General features: G+C 35.3%; 1 protein-coding gene across 12 annotated transcripts in view; it reads right to left on the bottom strand.

The window, feature by feature from the left end:
- Positions 1 to 21,996, bottom strand: part of ECHDC1 (ethylmalonyl-CoA decarboxylase 1) — a 50,857-nt gene that overhangs the window by 17,658 nt on the left and 11,203 nt on the right. For 9 of the 12 annotated variants that reach the window (XM_008007125.3, XM_073022448.1, XM_008007127.3 and 6 more), the window contains 4 exons: positions 21,315 to 21,536; positions 17,519 to 17,661; positions 6,557 to 6,609; positions 4,921 to 5,001 (listed from right to left, as the gene is read on the bottom strand). In XM_008007125.3, coding sequence (XP_008005316.3) covers positions 4,921 to 5,001; positions 6,557 to 6,609; positions 17,519 to 17,661; positions 21,315 to 21,534 — 497 coding nt within the window. In that variant the 5' untranslated portion in view covers positions 21,535 to 21,536. Of the gene's footprint in view, positions 1 to 4,920; positions 5,002 to 6,556; positions 6,610 to 17,518; positions 17,662 to 20,328; positions 20,390 to 21,314; positions 21,537 to 21,996 lie in introns of all 12 variants that reach the window. The other 3 variants (XM_073022450.1, XM_038000944.2, XM_073022449.1) reach the window with 2 other exon arrangements.

The raw sequence follows: 21,996 nt of genomic DNA on the forward strand, positions 1-21,996 counted from the left end.
ACTTAAATACCCCACGTCAGCATTTGATACGGTTTGGATTTGTGTCCTCACCCAAATCTCTTGTAGAATTGTAATCCCTAATGTTGTAGGAGGAGGTGACAGGATTATGGGGGCAGCCTTCCCCCTTAGTGTTCTTGTGATAGTGAATGATTTCTCATGAGATCTTGTTTAAGTGTGTAGTACCCTCCCCTTTTTCTCTCTTTCTCCTGCTCCAGCCATGTAGGATGTGCCTGCCTCCCCTTCATCTTCTGCCATGACTGTACATTTCCTGAGGATTCCCCAGCCATGCTTCCTGTACAGCCTGTAGGACTGTGAGCAAATTAAACCTCTCTTCTTTATAAATTACCCAGTCTCAGGTAGTTCTTTATATCTATGCAAGAATGGACTAATACAGCACTGGACAGATCTTCCAGACAAAAAAATCAACAAAGAAACATCAGACTTAATCTGCACTATAGAAACAATTGTACCTAAGAGATATTTATGCAATATTTCATCCAACAGCTGGAGAATACACATTCTTTTCCTCAGCACATGGATCATTCTTAAAGGTAGACCATATATATTTGGTCAAAAAACAAATCTTAAAACATTCAAAAAATTAAAACAACATCAAACATCTTCTGTGATCACAATGGAAACTAGAAATCAATAAGAGGAATTTTGGAAACTATACAAATACATGGAAATTAGACTATATGCTCCTGAATGGCCAATGGGTCAATTAAAAAATTAAGAAGGAAACTGAAAATTCTCTTAAAACAAATGATAATGGAAGCACAACATACCAAAGCCTATGGGATACAGCAAAAGCAGTACTAACAGAGAGTTTATAGCTATAAGTGCCTGTATGAAAAAACAAGAAAAATTTCAAATAACCTAATAATGCATCTTAAAGAACTAGAAAAGCAAGAGCAAGCCAAACCAAAAATTAGTAGAAGAAAAGAAATACTAAAGATCAGGGCAGAAATAAATGAAATCAAAATTTAAAAAAATATTGACTGGGAATGGAGGCCCACACCTGTAATGCCAACACTTTGGGAGGCCAAGGTGGGTGGATCACGAGGTCAGGAGTTCGAGACCAGCCTAACTGACATGGTGAAAGCCCATCTCTACTAAAAATACAAAAATTAGCTGGGCATGGTGGCACGCACATGTAATCCCAGCTATTCAGGAGGCTGAGGCAGAGGAATCACTTGAATCTAGCAGGTGGAGGTTACAGTGAGCTGAGATCACACTGCTGCACTCCAGCATGGGCAACAGAGCGAGACTCTGTCAAAAAAAAGAAAGAAAAGAAATACAAAAGAGTAATGAAACAAAAAGTTGGTTTTTTTGAAAAGTTAAACAAAACTGACAAATCTTTAGCCAGACTAACAAAGAAAAAAAAAAGACAAATTCCAAATAAATAAAATCAGACATGAAAAAGGAGACATTACAACTAATACTGCAGAAATTCAAGGATTATTAGTGGCTACTATGAGCAACTACATGTCAATAAATTGGGAAATCTAGAAGAAATGGACAAATTCCTAGACACACACAACCTAGCAAGATTGAGTAGAAAGAAATCTAAAACCTGAACAGACCAATAACTAGTAAGGAGATTGAAGATGTAATAAAAAGTCTTCCAGTAAAGAAAAACCCAGGATGCAATGGCTTCATTGTTACATTCTGCCAAACATTTAAAGAAGAACCAATAGCAATCCCACTCAAACTATTCCAATATTCTGAAAAATAGAGGAGGGAATACTTCCAAACTCATTCTCTGAAGCAAGTATTACCCTGATACCAAACCAGATAAAGACACCTCGAAAAAAGAAAACTACAGGCCAATATCTCCAATGAATATTGATGCAAAAATCATCAACAAAATACTAGCAAACTGAATTAAACAATACATTAAGAAGATCATTCAACATGATCAAGTGGAATTTATCTCTGGGATGCAAGGATGGTTCAACATACACAAATGAATCAATGTGATACATCATACCAACAGAATGAAGGACAAAAGCTATATAATAATTTGGATTCATGCTGAAAAAGCATTTGATAAAATTCAATATCCCTTCATGATTTAAAAAACAAAAAAACCACCAAGAAACTAGGTATACAAGGAACATGCATCAATATGCTAAAGGCCATATATGACAGACCTTCAGTTAGTATCATACTGAGTGGGGAAAAGGTGAAAGCCTTCTCTCTAAGATCTACAACGCAACAAGGATGCCTACTTTCACAACTGTTATTCAACATAGTACTGGAAGTCCTAGCTAGAGCAATCAGACAAGAAAAAGATAAAAGGGCATCCAAATTGGAAAGGAAGAAATCTAATTATCCTTGTCTGTAGATTATACAATCTATGCCTGGAAAAAGCCTAAAGTTGCGAAATAAAAAATCAACATACAAAAAATCAGTAGCTTTTCCATATGTAAACAGTGAACAATTTGAAAAAGAAATTAAAAGAGTAATCCCATTTACAACAGTCACACATAAAATTAAATACCTATGAATTAACCAAAGAAGTGAAACATGTCTATAATGAAAACTATAAAACACCAATGAAAGAAATTGAAGTGGACATCAAAAATGAAAAGATATTCTACATTCATGGATTGGAAGAAACAACATTGTTAAAATGTCCATTCTACCCAAAGCAATCTAGATATTCAGTGTAATTCCCATCAAAATACGAACGACATTCTTCACATAAATCGAAAAAAAAAAATCCTAAAATTTATATGCAACCACAAAAAACACAGAATAGCTGAAACTATCCTCAGCACAAAGAACAGCCCAGGAGGAATCACATTACCTGACTTCAAATTATACTACAGAGCTACAAAAACCAAAATAGCATAAAAACAGACAACCAATGAAATAGAATAGAGAACCCAGAAACAAATCTACAGATATACAGGCAACTCATTTGCAACAAAGGTACCAAGAACATACACTGGAGAAAACACATTCTCTTCAATAAATGATGCTGGGAAAACTGGATATTTGTATGCAGAAGAATGAAGTTAGACCCCTATCTATCACCACATACAAAAATCAAATCAAAGACAAAAAAACACCCAAAAAGCAAACAACAAAACACATACACACACACACACACACAAAGGAAAAAATAGATTAAAGACATATTTAAGACCTCAAACTCTGGAACTACTACCAGAAAAACACTGGGGAAAATCTCAGGGTCACTGTACTTGGCAAAAATTTCTTGAGCAATATTCCACAAACCCTTTCTCACATTGTTATTAAGAACTACTTGACACTGGGCAACTTGTGAAGAAAAGAGGTTTAATTGACTCATAGTTCCACAGACTGTATGGGAAGCATGGCTGGGGAGGCCTCCGAAAACTTACAATCATGGCAGAAGACGAAGCGGAAGCAGGCATATCTTCACATGACAGAGCAGGAGAGAAAGAGCGAAAGGAGAAGTGCTACACACTTTTAAACCACCAGATCTTGTGAGAACTTACTCACTTATCATGAGAACAGCAAGGGGGAAGTCTGTCCCCATGATTCAATCACCTCCCACCAGACCCCTCCTCCAAAACTGAGGATTACAATTCAACATGAGATTTGGGTGGGGACACAGAACCAAACCATATCAACAATTGAATTCATAAAGATAGAGAATAAAAAGATAATCACCAGAGTCTGGGAAAGGTAGTGTGGAGTTGGCAGGGAGATGGGGATGGTTAATGGGTACAAAAAAAATAGAAAGAATGAATAAGGTCTATTTGACAGAACAGGGTGACTATAGTCAATACTATAATAATAACTTAATTATACATTTAAAAATAACTAAAAGAGTATAACTGGATTATCTGTAACACAAAGGATAAATGCTTGAGGGGATAGAAACCCCATTTTCCATAATGTGATTATTATATATTGCATGTCTGTAGCAAAACATCTCATGTATTCCATAAATACATACATCTACTATGTTAAAAATTAAAAAAAAAAAAAATTGTTTTCAACTCTCATGGTTGGCTTTCGACCCTCATGAAGATTTAAGGAGTTCAAGACTTCAGTGGAGGAAACTGAGATGAAGAGAGGTAAAATACTTGCTGAAAGTCAAATAGGTAAAAGTGGCAAACTGGGATTCAGCCTAGGTCTACCTGACATCAGTGCTCAGGCTCTTTACTGTTTTGCCAGTTTACCTCTAATTATGCTATATATACTACCTTTTGCATTATAAAGAGGCTCCAGTGTGTGAGCCTGTACAGATAACTTACGGAGCATTGTACTGGTCTCCTTATAGCTAGCTGTGTTAGTAGGCCTTGGGAATGGTACTGAGAAAGCAGTTTAGATGTCTAAAGCATTAGATTTTACAAAATGTCATTTCTATATAATATAGCTATCAAATACTGAAAATAATTATAGGGACTGAAGAGCTATTGGTCCCAAAGAACTTTCTCTATCTTTACTCCCTATTCTTCCCACAAGTCCCGCAAAGTTGCTATAAATCACAGCAGAAAGAAGACAAAGGGATCTCAGAAAATCTCTTTTTATTGGTGAGAAAACAGCTACAGCAGTCTCTCTTTCTGCATTCTATTTTTCTTTTTTAACATTGCTTACTTTGTTTGTATAATTCTTTTGGATTTTAAAGTTTCATATATTTCCTTAGCTTTCCTTCCAGGAGTTTTGCTAATATGGATTTGCTCTATTCGAAATCTTAAAACCTTGTGTTTTGTTAATTTTTTGAAAATGCATAGCAATGAAGTGATCATGAAGTTATATTAGATAAAAATTATCTAATGACTGACAAAAAGAAAATGTTCAAAAAAGAAAATAGGTTTATCCTATTTAAGAATATATAAAATATTGATATTAAGACAAAAATGAATTTGAGCAAGTTAATTATATTTGTGCAAGAAATTAATGCAATTTTCATCCTACCTGAAATCACATGCCGTAGTAAATTCTGCTCCTCCACCCAATGCCCAACCTTGAACCAGTGCAACACTTATTAAAGGAAGTCTGTATATTGAAGAAAAAACTGATGTTACAATTTTTAATTTCAATATTCACTTACAAATGTTATTTTTAAAAAATCTTAAAATGCAGTGGAAAGAAAATGTTGCAGTCTTCATAAAAACAAACACACATCAAAGGATAGCAGAAGCTTGAACCTTTACATCATGAGAAGAAAAACAGTGTAATACTAAAGATACAGTAGTTCACAATAAATGCCATGTAAGTTCATCAAAATACCTCCTTGAATCATTATATATTTTTAGGCTATAGCCATATTGTAACTTACTCCCAAATAAATGGATGCTTTTGTCTAATTTATAGCTCCTGGAACTTCTCAGCAGCAGTGGTTCTTCAGAATAATTCCATGTGATATCATCTTTGTCCATTTTTATTGATATCAGGTTAAAAGTGGGAAAATCAAGGCTATATCCAAAGGTTCGAAATGTGTTACAGAAGACAGAGTTCCAAAACTGTGTTATGAAGGTTCCTTCAAAAATCAACTCATTGCTGCCTGAAATAATCCACATACTAATCCTATATAAAGGCATGATTTTGCAGTAAAAATAAATCTTTTACCTTTCCTGTTTGCAAAGACCCACTTTGCAGGGGTGTGTGAATACAAGGTAAATCTAAAAAGTTTTGCAAGTATGGAATTTTTGTAGGTTCTAACCTACAATGCAAAGGTGCAGGTCTAAACTAATTGAAAATTTCCTAATATACACCGCTCCCATGTAGAAAGAATTATTTTAAAAAAATAGTAACTTTTCAGATTTATGTAAGAAAAAGTCAAATGCAATAGGAAAAGGGAGGTGAACAGGGGTTAAGAAAATGAAGATACTATTTTAGAATGGTAATGTTATGATTCTATTACTCCCTATAGACTCTCAGATACAATGAGTACCAAAAATACAGCAGTGCCCAATTAATAACCTTGCTTAAATAAGAATTTCCTTAGTTTTCATAATTTTAAATTTATCTACATTTGGAATGTGAAAGTAGAAAACTAATCAGCCAAAACATGTCACAGTTTGTAACCTCAAACATACCTTGACAGGCCAAGAAGAATTTTTCCTCTTTGCTTCTTTATCTAGGTACAAAGTCAATTCATCTTCCTCAGAAAGCTGTAAAAACTTTCCAATCCGTAGTTCTTTCTCTCATCTCTGGATACAGACCACTTCACTACACATTCTACTAATTTGGAATGTTAGGTAACCTTTATGTGTCACATATAGATCAGTGTCTTTATTATTCTGCTCTAATACCAGTATTTAACTTTCCTAATATCTACTCCTAAATATAGCTAGTTACATGAGCTCTTTAGGGGATATGTCTTATATTCTTCTTATCTTTCATTTCTTTTATTTTTAAAATACATATGTATATACTTCATTAACATGTAATTAAATGATTATCCTCTATATCACAAAAAATAGGACATCATTAGAATAGATGTAATTTAAAAATTAGCTATTATTTCTTAACTAGTACAAATAATGGAATAGTAAAAAGCTATTTTTGGTCTTTTAGAAATTGTGTTTTAAAAAGAATGATGCATTACCTCATAAATCTTGTTAAGGTGTTTTGCATGAACATGCATACGGCCATTCCATCCTTTAAATAAAAATAAGCAGAAACACAAAGGTATGATGCAAATATATTACATTAAAAATTTTTAATTAAGTTTTTACAAAGTAATGAAGCCAAAAATATGTATTTTTTTAAACAATGATGTTTCCATTTAAAACTCTTTGATATTGTCTGAAACGAAAATAATGCTGTATTTGACTTTGTTGACATCCTAGGGCTCCTTGAGCTCAGCTTTGCATGAGGTATTAGCAAAGATGTAGGGATAAGTGACAGATCACATACTCTAGATCACTATAGAGTTCTAATCAGGGTAATGATGGGGGGAAAGGCATAAGATATACCCATCTGTTATCCTTAAGATGATAAACTTATCAAAGAAGAAGGGAAAAAAGGGAAAAGTTATGTTAAGCTTTGATTTAAACAAAAAAATATTTCGAAGGCTTTATCTTGGTATTGCCACAACTTATAATTTTCTTAAACAAATTTCCTAAGAGTAGTCCAAACTCATTGCCTTGTCTTTTTTTTAGCTCACATACTTTCTTCAATCCAGTGTAATCTGGCCCTCTGCCTTATCCCAAAATCTCTCCTGAAAAGCTTTTAATAATCTCCTACTTGTCAAATTAAATGACTTTTCCTTATTCATCTTTTCTCTCTTCATAACACATAGTACCTTTCTTTAATCAGTTTCTTCATTCTCATATTTGCTCTCACTTTCTAGCAACATTTTACACTCCAGATTCTCTTATTTCTTTGTTGTTTTCCAGTCTTCTTCCTTGGCTCTTCTTATCCAACGAATCCCCTAAATCCATGCAGTTTCAAAAATCCAATCTATGATTTACTCTCTTCTTTATTTCTTTTTTTTTTTTTTTGGAAGTCTCATCTACTTCCATATAAAGTGCTAAAATCTACTAGACATTTTCACATTCTGATAGCACCTCAAACTCAGCACAGCAAAACCAACTGAAAGTAAAAGAACTGAGTTTGAATCCTAGTGCTGCCACTTAATAACAACATGAACTTGAGCAAGTCATGACTATGTAATTCAGTTTCCTCATCCACAAGAAATAAGAAATTTTTTAAAAATTTGCACTATTTGACTTAAAGGATGTTTAGAAAGATGAAAATATACCTAGAAACTCTGTAAAAGATTGCGTAAGAGTTCTGTGTTAGTGGAAAAAGTTAGTGTAAGAGTTCTGAGCTAGTGGTCAATAAGGCTCAGAATTTTGGTACTATGTTTGACTTTCCTATTTCACAATTCTCCCACACTCAGTTAGTTACCAAGTACTTCTCCTTGGATATTCCTTAGAAATATTTCAAATATCGATCCCTTCTTTTATATTTCTGCTGCTGTAGCATTAGTTCATACCTGTGTTACTCAAGCCTTGATTAGTACAATAAGATGGCTTTGCTTTCTCCCACCCAAGGACTAATCAGACCCGACACCGATTAACTTCCAAGATTGGCAAGACTGGGTGCATTCAGGGTAGTATGGCCGGAGACAACAGCTTTGCTTCCTCACTGATTTCTGTATTTAATTTATTTTTCCTCTTAAATATAATCTTCTATCCTGCTACCTAATAATCCTTCCTGTAGGATGATGATGTCTTATAGAATACAACCTGAATTTCTTGGCAAGACCACCTGATTCCAAACTATCTTATCAACTTTGACTACCATACCCCTCATCCAAGCATCCTAATTTCACCACATAAACTATTTGCCATCCCTCTAACACCTTACACTTATTGTGGCTCCTGTGTCTTTGCTTTCATCATTCGTACTAGTTGGAGTAGGCTGTCCTTCTCTTTACCTATTTCAAGGAATGCCCAGATTATATATTTTTCCATCAAGATTTTCTAAATCTCACAATAACAATTTTCTCTTTTGTGTTTCCATAGTATTTTTATTTTTATGCCTTAATTATAGTACTTATAAATTGTGTTGTATGAATATGTGTTTAGATGCATTATCAGACACATCATCTCTACAAGATGGGGACTAGAGAGCATAATAAGAAGTTCTCAATAATTTTGCCAGAGATACAGAAATACAACAACTATCAAAGTATAAGTATTATAAAAAGTGCTTGAACAAACTGAGAAGAGTCTCAAAGAAGAAATCATTAATTTCAATTGGGATGGGGGTAGTTAGAGAGGCTTTAGAGAAGGGAAGGTGACATTTGCTAGGTCTAGACAGTAAGTCCCTTGATGGTGATAGTATGCCTTCTCCCTCCTCAGATGCTAGTAAAATGTTTTGCACATAGTGTTTGTTGAACTTAACAAAATTAGATGACTTTTAGATGGAGAACTATATTGATTTATAAAACAAATGCAGTCAAGAAAAAGTAAAAGCCAATGTGGAAGGAATTTCCTAATCCAAAGCTGTTATCAGGAAGATCAGTGTATCTCACAAAGTGATAAGAAAATTAACACAGGCACAAAGAGCTAAAAAGTTTTCAAAGTGAACTGGTTTATCCTCTGCTAAAAACCTTTCCAATAAAACCTGTTCTATTACCTACAACAAAGAATTTTAATATGCATATTTGCTCTTGCTAGATTTAGATTACTTAAAATTCCCATGAAGTATATAGAATTGGTAGAAATAAAGGTGACGCAAGTATTAGCCTGTGTACTATTATAATTTTCATTCACAAGACAAAAGGCACACACTAAAAATGTCTATTAGAAGCCTTAGGAAATAAACGGTTAGGACAACAGTTTCTAAAGCCAATCTGCCTAGGTTTGAATTTGGGTTCTAGCACTTTCTAATTAGTTTGACTTTGCCCAACCTGCTTAACCTCTCTGTCCTACAGTCTCTTATCTGCAAATTGTGCTAATAGTAGTATCTATTTTATTAAGGGAGCTAGTAATGATTAAGTAAGTTATGGCACCAAATGAGGTTAGAACAGTGTCTGACATATAGTAAAAGAATAAAAGTTATCTATCATTATTATTAATATTACTAACAATACTGGCAATAGATAATGAGTATGTTTTGGTTTTAAGTGTATCATAAAACAGAAGTTTAAGCAGTATTGGCCAACATGCCCTAGAGATAAGAAAGATTTCATTAAATTTGTCCCCCAAAGTTATTAAACCCACAATGGTTAAATGCTCTGTCCTCTCACTGGGTTGAAGAAAGCAAACAAGCCAGTAAGAGATACCTGTGATAGAGGAAGCTGTGGGTAAGGAACCAATAAAAAGCTAGACCTGCTCTAATGTATAAAAGCTGGAAGCTGAGAAGTACTAAAACAAGGTTTTGAAAGTTGCTGCAGACAGTGATATTTTCATGCTATTTGGATGATACCTGAGATCCAACCCTACTCTTCTAGATCCTTCTCATAAAACAGGGATAAGAACAACAATGCTCAGCCAAAATGCTAAAAGGAAGGATTAACATCATATGTACTCTAAGCCATGTTTACAGTGGAAAAATGCCCAGCCTGTAGAATAAGCCTCTTTCTTAAGTGTTTATTATATGGATTTATTAATTTCCTCAAAATACACGGAAGGGTTTAGAGAAAATTAAAATAGCTTGTCTTTTTTTTTTTTTTTTTTTTTTTTTTTTTAAGCAAGTGTATTGCTCTGTCACCCAGGCTGAAGTGCAGTGGCATGATCTCGACTCACTACAACCTCCGCCTCCTGGGTTCAAGTGATTCTCTTGCCTCAGCCTCCTGAGTAGCTGGGATTACTGGCACCTGCCATCATGACCAAGTAATTTTTGTATTTGTAGTAGAAACAGATTTCACTATGTTAGCCAGGCTGGTCTCGATCTCCTGACCTCAGGTGATCTGTCCACCTCGGCCTCCCAAAGTGCTGGGATTACAGGTGTGAGCTACTGTGCTTGGCCGCTTGTCTATAAATTAATCAGGGTATGGAACTGTACAATAGTAGTAGCAAACACAAGGAAGTTAGACAAGAACTTTGAGGTCACTGTAGAAATATAAGCAACAGAGATCTAAGGAACAACAGATTGGGAGAAAAGTAACAAGGAAAGTTAAGGGACAAAGGAGGATACAGATACGAACAGAAAGGTTTCTAAATGCCACACTTTTCCTTGAGGCATTATACCCATCCATTGCAGACTAAGCAGGTTTTATTTCCCTACATTCTAAAGCTTATAACTGCACTTTGATTACATATTCCCTCTGAAAAGAAACTTCTTGTAGCCTACAGGACATCTGTGGCATCAAATCCAAGTCTTAATATTTAAATATATTTTTTTCTATTTTATTCCTTTGTCTTTCCCATACATAACTTTTCAGCAGGGTTAATCTTTGTGTTATCCTAGTGGATCTCCTGGCCTCTGCCATCTGAACCAAGAATTACCTGCCTAATAGGGACAGTTGGAGCTCTTTTCCTGCACAATAAACAAAGCATACCAAGATGCGACCAACTTCTTATGGGATCAGTTACACTTAAAAAAAAAAGTGGAATAATAGATAAATATAATAAAATGTTGATAGGTTTGATGCTCTTATAAGTACATGAGGGTTTCACTGTATTAGTCTCTGCTTTTACCCATATTTGGTAATTTACATTAATAAAAAGCTTTTGAAAACTGAACAAATATAATAGTTAAAACATCAAAATAATTATATTTTTATGATAAAAAAGCCATTTAATAATCACTTCCAAGCATTTTATTACAATTAGAAGGAATTATAATCTAGTTGCTAAAATTGTCATATATTTCAGTTATCTCATCATCCTCAGAAAGCAAATTCATCAAATTAAGTAGATGCTAGTGATGCATCTGTAACAACAAAGAGTAAGTATTTGGATAAAGAAGAGCCTCACTGACAGACAAACTGTTTACAACTTAAAGTCATGGTAAGTTTCAGATTGTTTCAGCTATGAGGGGGAGATGCAATTATATATTGCAGCTGTAACTCATATATAATACATGTATGAGCCTCAAAAGTCCTGAGGTCATTTTAAATTTCAGCTTTACAAAGATTTATAGTTCCTTCTCAAGTATATAGAAATATAGTTTACAGGAAACATGGAAATATCAGGAACTTTACATAAACTACTTCTAGTTCTTGTTAATTTTAAAATCATAATGTGATAAATACACCCCATATGTATTATTGCAATTCTTGTATGTATTGTTACATACATACAATTCTTGCACGTATTGTTACAATTCTTAAAATTATCCATAAATATTCAAAGTGCTTATTTTTATGCTATATATTTCTTATACTGTGACTTCAGAGATTTCATAAAAGGATAATAAAGAATTCATCTACCCTATAAAATGCTTTAAATAGCCGGGCGTCGGGCCGGGTGCAGTGACTCACACCTGTAATCCTAGCACTTTGGAAGGCTAAGGAGGGTGGATCACCTGAGGTCAGGAGTTCGAGACCAGCCTGGCCAAAATGGGGAAACCCCATCTCTACTAAAAATACAAAAATTAGCCAGGTGTGGTGGTGGGTGTCTGTAATCCCAGCTACTTGGGAGGGTGAGGCAGGAAAGTTGCTTGAACCCGGGAGGCGGAGATTACAGTGAGCCGAGATCACACCACTGCACTCCAGCCTGGGCGACAGAGCCAGACTCCATCTCAAAACAAACAAAAAAAACCAGCCAGGCCTGGTGGTTCATGCCTGTAATCCTGGCACTTTGTTAGGTGGAGGAGGGCAGATCACTTGAGGTCAGGAGTTTGAGACCAGCCTGTCCAACATGGTGAAAACCTGTTTCTACTAAAAACACAAAATTTAGCTGGGCATGGTGGCCCATGCCTGTAATCCCAGCTACTTGGGAGGCTGAGGCAGGAGAATCACTTGAACCCAGGAGGCGGAGGTTGCAGTGAGCCGAGATCGCTGCCACTGTACTCCAGTCTGGGCGACAGAGCAAGACTCTGTCTCAATAAAATAAAATGAGATCAATGTTTTAAATAAAATAAGATTCTGATCTGAGTTCTAAGCACACTCATTGTAAAGCAGATTCACAATTCTACATTTCCTTGATGAGACTGGCAGATGTATATAGCAACAAGTGACAAACACTTGCAGTAATACTACTCCTCAGGTGTCAATCAAGATTTACTTCAGGCGTTGAAAAAAGCAGATTACTTGGAGAATGTAGGTACTAGAAAGAATAAACTTTACTAAGTGATTCCTTATTTGAAGCTGGAATAAAAACTCTCTCCATGTTTTCCTGCATGACTTATGCCAGACCAATGGTGTATATATACTACATATACATAATGATGTATATATAAAGCAATGAGCATGTTTCCACTTCCATCTTTAAATATATAGAAAAAGAATAGTGGCCACATGATCTAAAGAGGCAGAAACAACCTTCTAACTAGAAAAAAATAAGAAAGTAAAATAACCCTTCATCTTTTTAGAGATGTTTTCCTAACCAGCTTCTATCAAACCCACAAGAGTCTATATTATATCATTCTGTCTTTAACAGTGTCTTTCATGAACTAAGGTGAACAGTGATACAACCATTCAAGAGATGAAAAATACACATATATAGGTTGAGCTATGAAAATCTGAAATCTAAACACTCCAAAATTTAAAATCTGAAATCTAAAAGCTCCAAAATCTAAAACTTTTTGAGTGCTGACATGATACCATAAGTGGAAAATTCCACAGCTGACCTCATGTACACAAACTTTGTTTCATGTAAAAAATTACTGAAAACACTGTATAAAATTAAGTTTAGGCTGTGTGTTTAAGGTGTATATGAAATATAAGTGAATTTTTTGTTTAGAGTTGGGTTCCATTCTCAGGATATCTCATTATATATATATATATACACATATGCAAATACTCCAAAATCTGAAAAAATGTAAAATCTGAAATAGTTATAGTTCCAAGCATTTTCGATAAGGGATACTCAACCTGTATAATCGAATGACTTGCAGGTGACATAGCTAATAATTAGATCTTGGGGGAAAAAATCTGTCTTTTCAAATTTCCAGATTAGTGCTATAACCATTCAGATACATCACAAATTTAAGTCTAGCGGAGTGCTACAAATTATGCATCATCTCATTAATGAAAATGTTTATTAATCTCAAGATCTTTGAAATAAAAATAATAGCTAACTTTTTCAGATACAGCGCTAGTAGGCACTTTATATATATTATCTTGAATCCTCACAATAGCTCAGCGAAATATCTACAATAATCCTCATTTATAGATTAGGAAAATAAGATTTAGAAAGATTAAGTGACTTGCCTAATCACTTAGCCAGAAAGTATTGAAACCAGCTTTCAAATCCAAGTTTATCAAAGCCAGTGTTCTGATTATCTGAAAGATTCTTTCTCACATATGCAAATAATAATCATATACTACATACAGTGGTATGAGACTTGTGCAATATCATGAAAACTTTATTACCCACCTACAGCCCACATCTATAATTAAATGGAAACAAATATTACTTATTTTTTTCCCTTTCTAATTTCATTTCCTTTTTTTCTCCTAGAAGATGTGGTAGAGGGGGAAGGAGCACTGAATTCATGAAAAACAGGTTCCTTGTAAGATTGATAAAGGAAGATGATAGCATTTCTACTCTATCAGGGTAATTCAAAAGCATATTTTTAAAGTTGTTACTACTTCTTGAACTTTACTATGTGCCAGAACTAGGTGCTTTATGTACATACCTCATGTAAAACTTCTTATCATGAGATGCTAAAGAGCTTCCACTTAAAGGCATTCAAATTCTTGCTGATTTTAATGATGACCACCTTTGTTCATTGCTAATCTTCCTGTCCTTCATTTTTTTCAGCCCTTCACACTACTGCGCCCTCATTTTTAAAAAGCGAAACAAATAAACAACAATAACAAAAGTACTGACTTCATATGACTGCTAAAGGAAAAGTAATGATATTGAATTTGATGGATCATCTCTTTTTTTTTGAGACGGAGTCTCACTCTGTCGCCCAGGCTGGAGTGCAGTGGCGCGATCTCGGCTCACTACAAGCTCTGCCTCCTGGGTTCACACCATTCTCCTGCCTCAGCCTCTGGAGTAGCTGGGACTACAGGCGCCTGACACCACGCCCAGCTAATTTTTTGTTTTTGTGTTTTTGCAGAGACAGGGTTTCACTGTGTAGGCCAGGATGGTCTTCATCTCCTGACCTCGTGATCCGCCCACCTCGGCCTCCCAAAGTGCTGGGATTATAGGCGTGAGCCACTGCACCTGGCTGATCTATCATCTTAATATTATTAATTTATATTACCTATGTAAAATGTCACAGTAGCTCCCTCTAGCTTACAAAGCACTTCAGAATAGCTAACTGAATCCTCAATAGATTTTAGTGAGATAGATTTTATATATCCCATGGAGCTAAGGTTAAGAGGAAGCTGAGCAACTTTCTCATTTAGTTGAGTGGCGCTGAGTGGTAGACCTATGTCTAAACCCAAGACTTCTCACTGTGCATTAAGAGCTTTTCTTGATCCTATTATAGTCACAGGTAGGCTCAACTAACTCAGGAATGTACATATCAATGTACTTGAAAAAAAGAAACACCTAACACCTAGATCTTAGTTTCTAACACCATCCTCTACCATTTTCCATAACCAGGACTCCTTGAAGAAATCACTCATTACATAATTGGAGCAGGGAAAATACAAGATTAACTTGGAGTATCTTATAATACTAGAAAGTAAGGGAATACTCAAAAAACAAAAGGATGTGTCAAAGGAAGACAGGACTTTGGGCCTTTGGTCTTTGGGCTCCCAGTGGCCAAAGCTGGAACAATTTGAGCAACAAATGAATAACGAATATAAAATAAATATCCATGAGTGCATATTGATATAAATAACTGAATAAATAAGTATGTGAATAAATGGGGCAGAAGACCCAAATCCCCCTTACATAATGGACATATATGTCCTCCCTCCAGGAGATGGAATTTATTTTCCCTTCCCCCTTGAGTGTAGACTAAACTTAGTGACTTGCTTCCAAGGAGTGGAGTATGGAAAGTAAATTTAAAATAAGAGTAACCAGGCAAACACTACCTTAGACAGGTGACCAAGGTTAACATCATTAGTGATAAGTCACCTTGACAGCATATTCCCTTGATGTGATGTGATGAAAATAGAAGCTTACCTCTGGTCTTTCTCTCAGAATCCCACAACCCCAGTCTAATATGAGAAAAACACCAAATTCCATTTGAAGGATATTCTGCAGAATATCTAACCAGTACTCTTCAAAACTGCCAAGGTCATGAAAAACAAGGTAAGTCTGAGAAACTGTCATAGATAAGAGGAATCTGAAACATGACAGCTAAAGGTACTGTGGTATCCCGGATTTGATTCTGAAGCAGAAAAGGGACACCAGTAGAAAAAGTACTGAAATATGAATGAAGTGTGGAGTTTCTTTTTTCTTTTTTTAACTACTTTGTTGAATTATCATTATCAGGTTAAGAAGCTGTACATATTTAATGTATACAACTTGATGAGTCTGTGGACAAGTATATACCCATTAAACCATCACCACCATCAAGGCCCTAGACATATACACTACCTCCCAAAGTTTCCTCCCACCCCTTTTATTATTATTATTAATATTAATTTTGTGTGTATGTGTAACAAGAACACTCAACATCAATCCCTGCCCATCCCCACCACCAAGCCCCTGACAATCACCATTCCAGTCTTGGCTTCTCTGAATTTCACTTTTTTTTTTTTTTTTGACAGGGTCTCACTCTGTCACCCAGGCTGGAGTGCAGTGACACCAACATGGCTCAATGAAGCCTTAAGCTCCTGGACTCAAGCAGCCTTCCCACCTCAGCTTCCCAAGTAGCTGGGACTACAGGTATGTGCCAGCAAACCCAGCTAATTTTTTTATTTTTTTGTAGAGACAGGACTGGCTATGTTGTCCAGGCTAGTGTTGAACTCCTGGTCTCAGGCAATCCTCCCATCTCAGCCTACCAAAGCACTCATATTATAGGTGTGAGTCACCATGCTAGGCAGAGTTTCACTATTTTAGATTCCATATATAAATGAAATCATACAGCAGAGTTTCATTAATAGTAAAGTACCAATGTTGGATGATATGGTTTGGCTCTGTGTCCCCCAACCAAATCTCAGGTCAAATTGTAATTCCCAGTGTTGAAGGATGAAGGAGGGGCTTGGTGGGAGGTGACTGGATTGTGGGGGTGGATTTCCCCCTTGCTGTTCTTGTGATAGTGAATGAGTTCTCATGAGACCTTGTTGTTTAAAAATGTGTGGCACTTCCCCCGCCCTCTGGCCCCACCATGGTAAGATGTGCTTGCTTCACCTTTGCTTTGCACCATAACTGTAAGTTTCCTGAGGCCTCCCAGTCATGCTTCCTGTATAGCGTGCAGAACTGTAAGTCAATGAAATGTCTTTCCTTCAAAAATTACCCAGTCTCAGGTAGATCTTCATAGCAGTGTGAGAACAGACTACTATATTGGTCCATTAATAGCAACAAATCTATGTACCACAGGAATATGAGACGTTAACAAAAGGGGAAACAGGATGCAGGGTACATAGGAACTCTGTATTCCATCTGCAACTTTTCTGTAAATTTAAAATTATTCTAAACTTAAAATATTTTTAAAAAAGAAATCAATTCACCTTAAAAATAAAGAGACAAAGTGGGGCATTTGAGGGGGCCAGAGCAACATTAACAGCAAGAGAGAGAGAGAATCCCTCCAAAATATCTAACACAACTGAGAGTGTTCTGCTAAACTAGAAATTATAGTAATTTCAAAGCTTTTAACAAGAGCCCTTTGCAGATATACTACTAGTAAAACCTCAGAATCATTTGCTTGTTATATTGTTCCTCCTATAATTCTAAAAAAGAAAACAAACCAAAATATCCCTATAATCCTTTGAAAGTTATTACAGTCATCATAATAACCATTAGTAAAATATAAATGTCATAGTCATACATGTCTAATAAACATGTAGAATCTAATGCATAATTCATATAACACTTGCCTCCGGAGTTCCTAGTGATTTCACAGCATTCAGATCAGATCCTGAAGAGAAAGTATTTTTTGCCCCACGAACAATGAGGCCTTTCCCCTCTGTCCAATTTTCCAATTCAATTACTTTTTCCAGAAGTTGTAGCATCATAACACCTGCCAGAGATGGGAGGGGGAAATCACAAATATATGAAGGTGACTGGAAAAATAGAAATAATTTATAAATCATAAGGTGTCAAGCATAATCTTAGGTCCTATATTTTATAAATATTTGCCGAATGTCTATCAAATGCCTACTGCACTGGCACTATGAAGTATACAGGAGAGATATATATGGCAGGCCCTGCATTGTAAGTGTAAATTTATTATGTGTCTATCTCTCCATCTATCTTAAGAAATCACACAAATATATGATTATGTAGAAGAATAAGAATATACCATGCTGTCCTAAGAATAAGAAAATGATATGATAATAAGAAAAAATTATTTCTTAGGGTAGAGATAAGACATAGACCTGACTTCTCAGCAATACATGCCTCAGTCAATAAAGCTTTACGGGTATAACATGACTATGAGACTTATGATATATTGGACACATGGTATACAGAACAAAGTGCAATTCCTATACTACTGACATCAGAATAGGATGTTAGTTGAGGAAATGAGTAATAAATACCATCTTTCTCTATGGTTAGCAAACTGTCCTCTGAGGGGCTTGAGGCATACGATGGAAGTTCTTCACAGGCCTACCAACCATTAATTCTATGATTTATAGATTGTTACCTTGATATGACTCCAAAGTTCTATTGGAGCTTCTTTATAATAGATAAATTTAACACAGAAACAGCCGGGACTGGCATTTTAAGATCTAATCAATAACTTTTAGATATGCTTATCTTTGGTGATCTTCCAAGTTCATACAGTTCACGGTTTTCAACATGACTAGTTTTATTTTCCTCTGCCTAGGCAATGCTTTTAGAAGTCAATGTATAAAGATCATAACAGAGGGTTAAAAACTGGCAAAACATTAGTACCACAAGGTTCCAAAACATGGCCCCATTAAATTATGTACACTTCTTTGGAATATAAATCCCACAATGTCAAAAACTTATTTTCTTTGCCATTTTCTGAAGTAACCAGGAGTGAGGTGGTTCCACAATAAATGTTATATTAATGGTACTAACTCACAAATGACTAACGCAGCTATTCTTTCTTATGGCTAATTATGACCTACAGTCATGCATCAACAATGTATTACATATACCATGGTGGTTCCAAGATTAAAACAGAGCTAAAAAATTCCTATCACCTAGTAACCATCATAGTCATTGTAATGTAGTACAATGCATTATTCACATGTTTGTATTACAGCTACCTATAGTATTCAGGAAGTAACACACTGAATAGGTTTGTAGCCTAAGAGCAGTAAGCTATTTCATATGGTATAGGTATATAATAGGTTATGGGTGTAAGTACACCCTATAATGTTCATACAATGACAAAATCACCTAAAATATTTCTTAGAATGTATCCCCATCACAAAGCAACAAATGACTGCACTTAAAACTGTAACCCTTTCCAAGGATGTCCTAGATGCTTTAGAAATATCGTTCTTTTGCTTTCAAGTGATTTACAGTCTAGTAAGGGAAAGAAGAAACCCACACTTTTAGTATAAGAATAAATCTGTATAGGTTAATATGGACCTTTAATCATTCGTAATATTTAAGCTTCTTAAAAACAGATCAGGTGCGGTGGCTCACACCTGTAATCACAGCACTTTGGAGGTGGAGGCAGGCGGATCATGAGGTCAGGAGATCGAGACCATCCTGGCTAACATGGTGAAACCCCATCTCTACCAAAAATACAAAAAAACTAGCCAGGCGTGGTGGCAGGCACCTGTAGTCCCAGCTACTTGGGAGGCTGAGACAGAAGAAAGGCGTGAACTCGTGAGGCAGAGCTAGCAGTGAGCTGAGATCACACCACTGCACTCCAGGCTGGGTGATAGAGCGAGACTCTGTCTCAAACATAAATAAATAAAATAAAAATAGATAAATAAATAACAATGCTGGCCTTTGTTTTAAAACCTTTCCTATGGTGCTGATTTTTTTTAACCCTTTCCTATGATGCTGAAACGCTGGCTATGACAATAAGAAAAATCCATACCAGTAGTTACTATTAAACTAATCTTTTCAACTTTGCAAAGTAAACCTCAAAAGATGGAAGAGACCTTAAAGAATATCTAACTGAATGATTTTTAAACAAGGGCCCTGAGTGCTCATTCATCCTCTCTCAATCCAACTTCACCAAATATCATTACCCAAATCAAAGCACGTCTCCTTTTATTAGTTTTATATATTATGCATCAAAATAATATTTGTTTCTAATTGAATGAAAAATTATTTGTAACTTTTCAGAAACAAATCATCACTATTGATCCAAATTTAACCTTCTAGAGAAATTTTACCTTTCAATTTCTATTTTTCCTGGACTAATATTAAATTGGTTTTTATTCTCTAAACCAACAGAACATATAGAACTACAAAGTCTCATAAGGTAGTCACTAAGTCACCTGTATATATTGAGCACTTGATATGTGGCTAGTCCAAATTGAGATGTGTCATAAGTATAAAATAAATATCAGATTTCAGAGACTTAGTATGAAAATAAAAAGAAAAATACCTCATAATTATTAGATTAGTGACATATTGAAAAAAATATTTTGGATATACTGAGTTATAAGTGAATTGTTAAAATTAATTCTACCTTTTTTTATTTTTTTAAACTATGGCGACTAGAATATTTAAAATTGTGCAAGTGGCTCACCTTTGTTTCTTACATTATGCTTCCATTGGTCGGCAATGGTACAGAGAAATCTCTCTGAATTCTGATAAGTGGAGAGAAAAGTCATCTTGGGTTTAAAGACTCACCACTGGTAATTTACAAAAAGTTTACAGACTATTGAATTATGTCTATAGTATGAGTGTATATAAAGTAGATAAATGAAAATTTTGTGAGATTTTCTGAGCCCCAAAATTTCAAATGCTACTAAAGATTATAATCATGAAGTGCATAACTGAAAAGGTGAGATTAGTAAAATCAACTTGAAAATAGGAGTGGTGAATATTCAACAAGGCTACTCATTAGCTCTTGCATAACATAGTTGTAGCATAATCAAATTTGAGCTTCAGCAAAAATTACAAAGTACCACATGTCCTGCGTCTTCAGTTCTCTTAAATATAAAATTCTTATATGCTAAGAATGTTGACTAGAAAATAGAAGGCATTCACGAGTATCTAAGAGTTAGGGAAGAGTCCACAGCTAGACAAGTGCCGTGTTTCTTCTGTAACCATTGAATTAAAAGGTTAAAAACTAACAATGATTTTATCTCAATTCATAGAAAAATATTAAGCTAAATAATTCTTTTCATTAACAGGCTTTTCTCTTTAGTTTCAGGAACTCTTTGAAACCTCTTCCTCCTTGTTACCTAGAAGAATTAGCTGAAAACAAAGAAGTTATTAAACAGTTCATGAATTTCAATGGAAAATATAATCAAGATTAATTTAGGTTTCCTTTTTATTATTATCTGTATTAATGAGTTTTCTGAAAGCATTCAAATATCCATAATTATTAAAAATTACTTAAAGTGTTTCTGGTTCGTATTACAGAGTTGTTGTTTTTGTTATTTTTCTCATGTTCTACCAAGAGTACCAGGACTTTAAAATATTCTGTCACCAGAGCAAGGATAAAAAAACATGTGATAACAGGTTAGATTTAGTGTCATTCTTCAGGGATAAAAAGATCCCTAATACCTGAGAAGGCATTCATTTTACTTGGATTGTTCAGAGTAAGAATGCCAATGCCACTGTCTTCTTTCTGAAGGTCAATGGATCCACCAGGAAACTGCTGAAGTTTTTTTTTCACTTCTTCCTCATAAAATCCATGGGATGTACTATAAAGTGACAATCCTGTTTGATGTAGCAATTTTGTCCTTCCAGACAGAGAGGATGTCTTCAAAAGACTTTTTGCCATTTCTGGAAAAGAGAAATAAGTATGCAGTAGTACAGATGAATAGGCACTCATTATGTGTTAATAGGCTTGTAGTAATGGACCCTTCTGTGGAACTGGGAATACTTCCCCATTTCTTTCTTTCTTTTTTTTTTGAGACAGAGTTTCACCTTGTTGTCCAGGCTGGAGTCCAGTGGGGCTATCTCAGCTCACTGCAACCTCTGCCTCCCGGCTTCAAACGATTATCATATCTCAGCCTCCTAATTACCTGAGACTACAGGCGCCCACGACCATGCCCGGCTAATGTTTGTATTTTTAGTAGAGGCAGGATTTCACCATGCTGGCCAGTCTCGAACTCCTGACCTCAAATGATCCACCCACCTCGGCCTCCCAAAGTGCTTGGGATTATAGGCGTCAGCCGCCCCGCCTGGCCACTTCCCCATTTCTAAAAGCACTCTTTCAGGAAATGATCAGTATGGAATTCCT

The sequence above is a fragment of the Chlorocebus sabaeus genome, chromosome 13 (genome assembly GCF_047675955.1).
Source record: "Chlorocebus sabaeus isolate Y175 chromosome 13, mChlSab1.0.hap1, whole genome shotgun sequence".
In the NCBI taxonomy this organism is placed as follows: domain Eukaryota; kingdom Metazoa; phylum Chordata; class Mammalia; order Primates; family Cercopithecidae; genus Chlorocebus; species Chlorocebus sabaeus.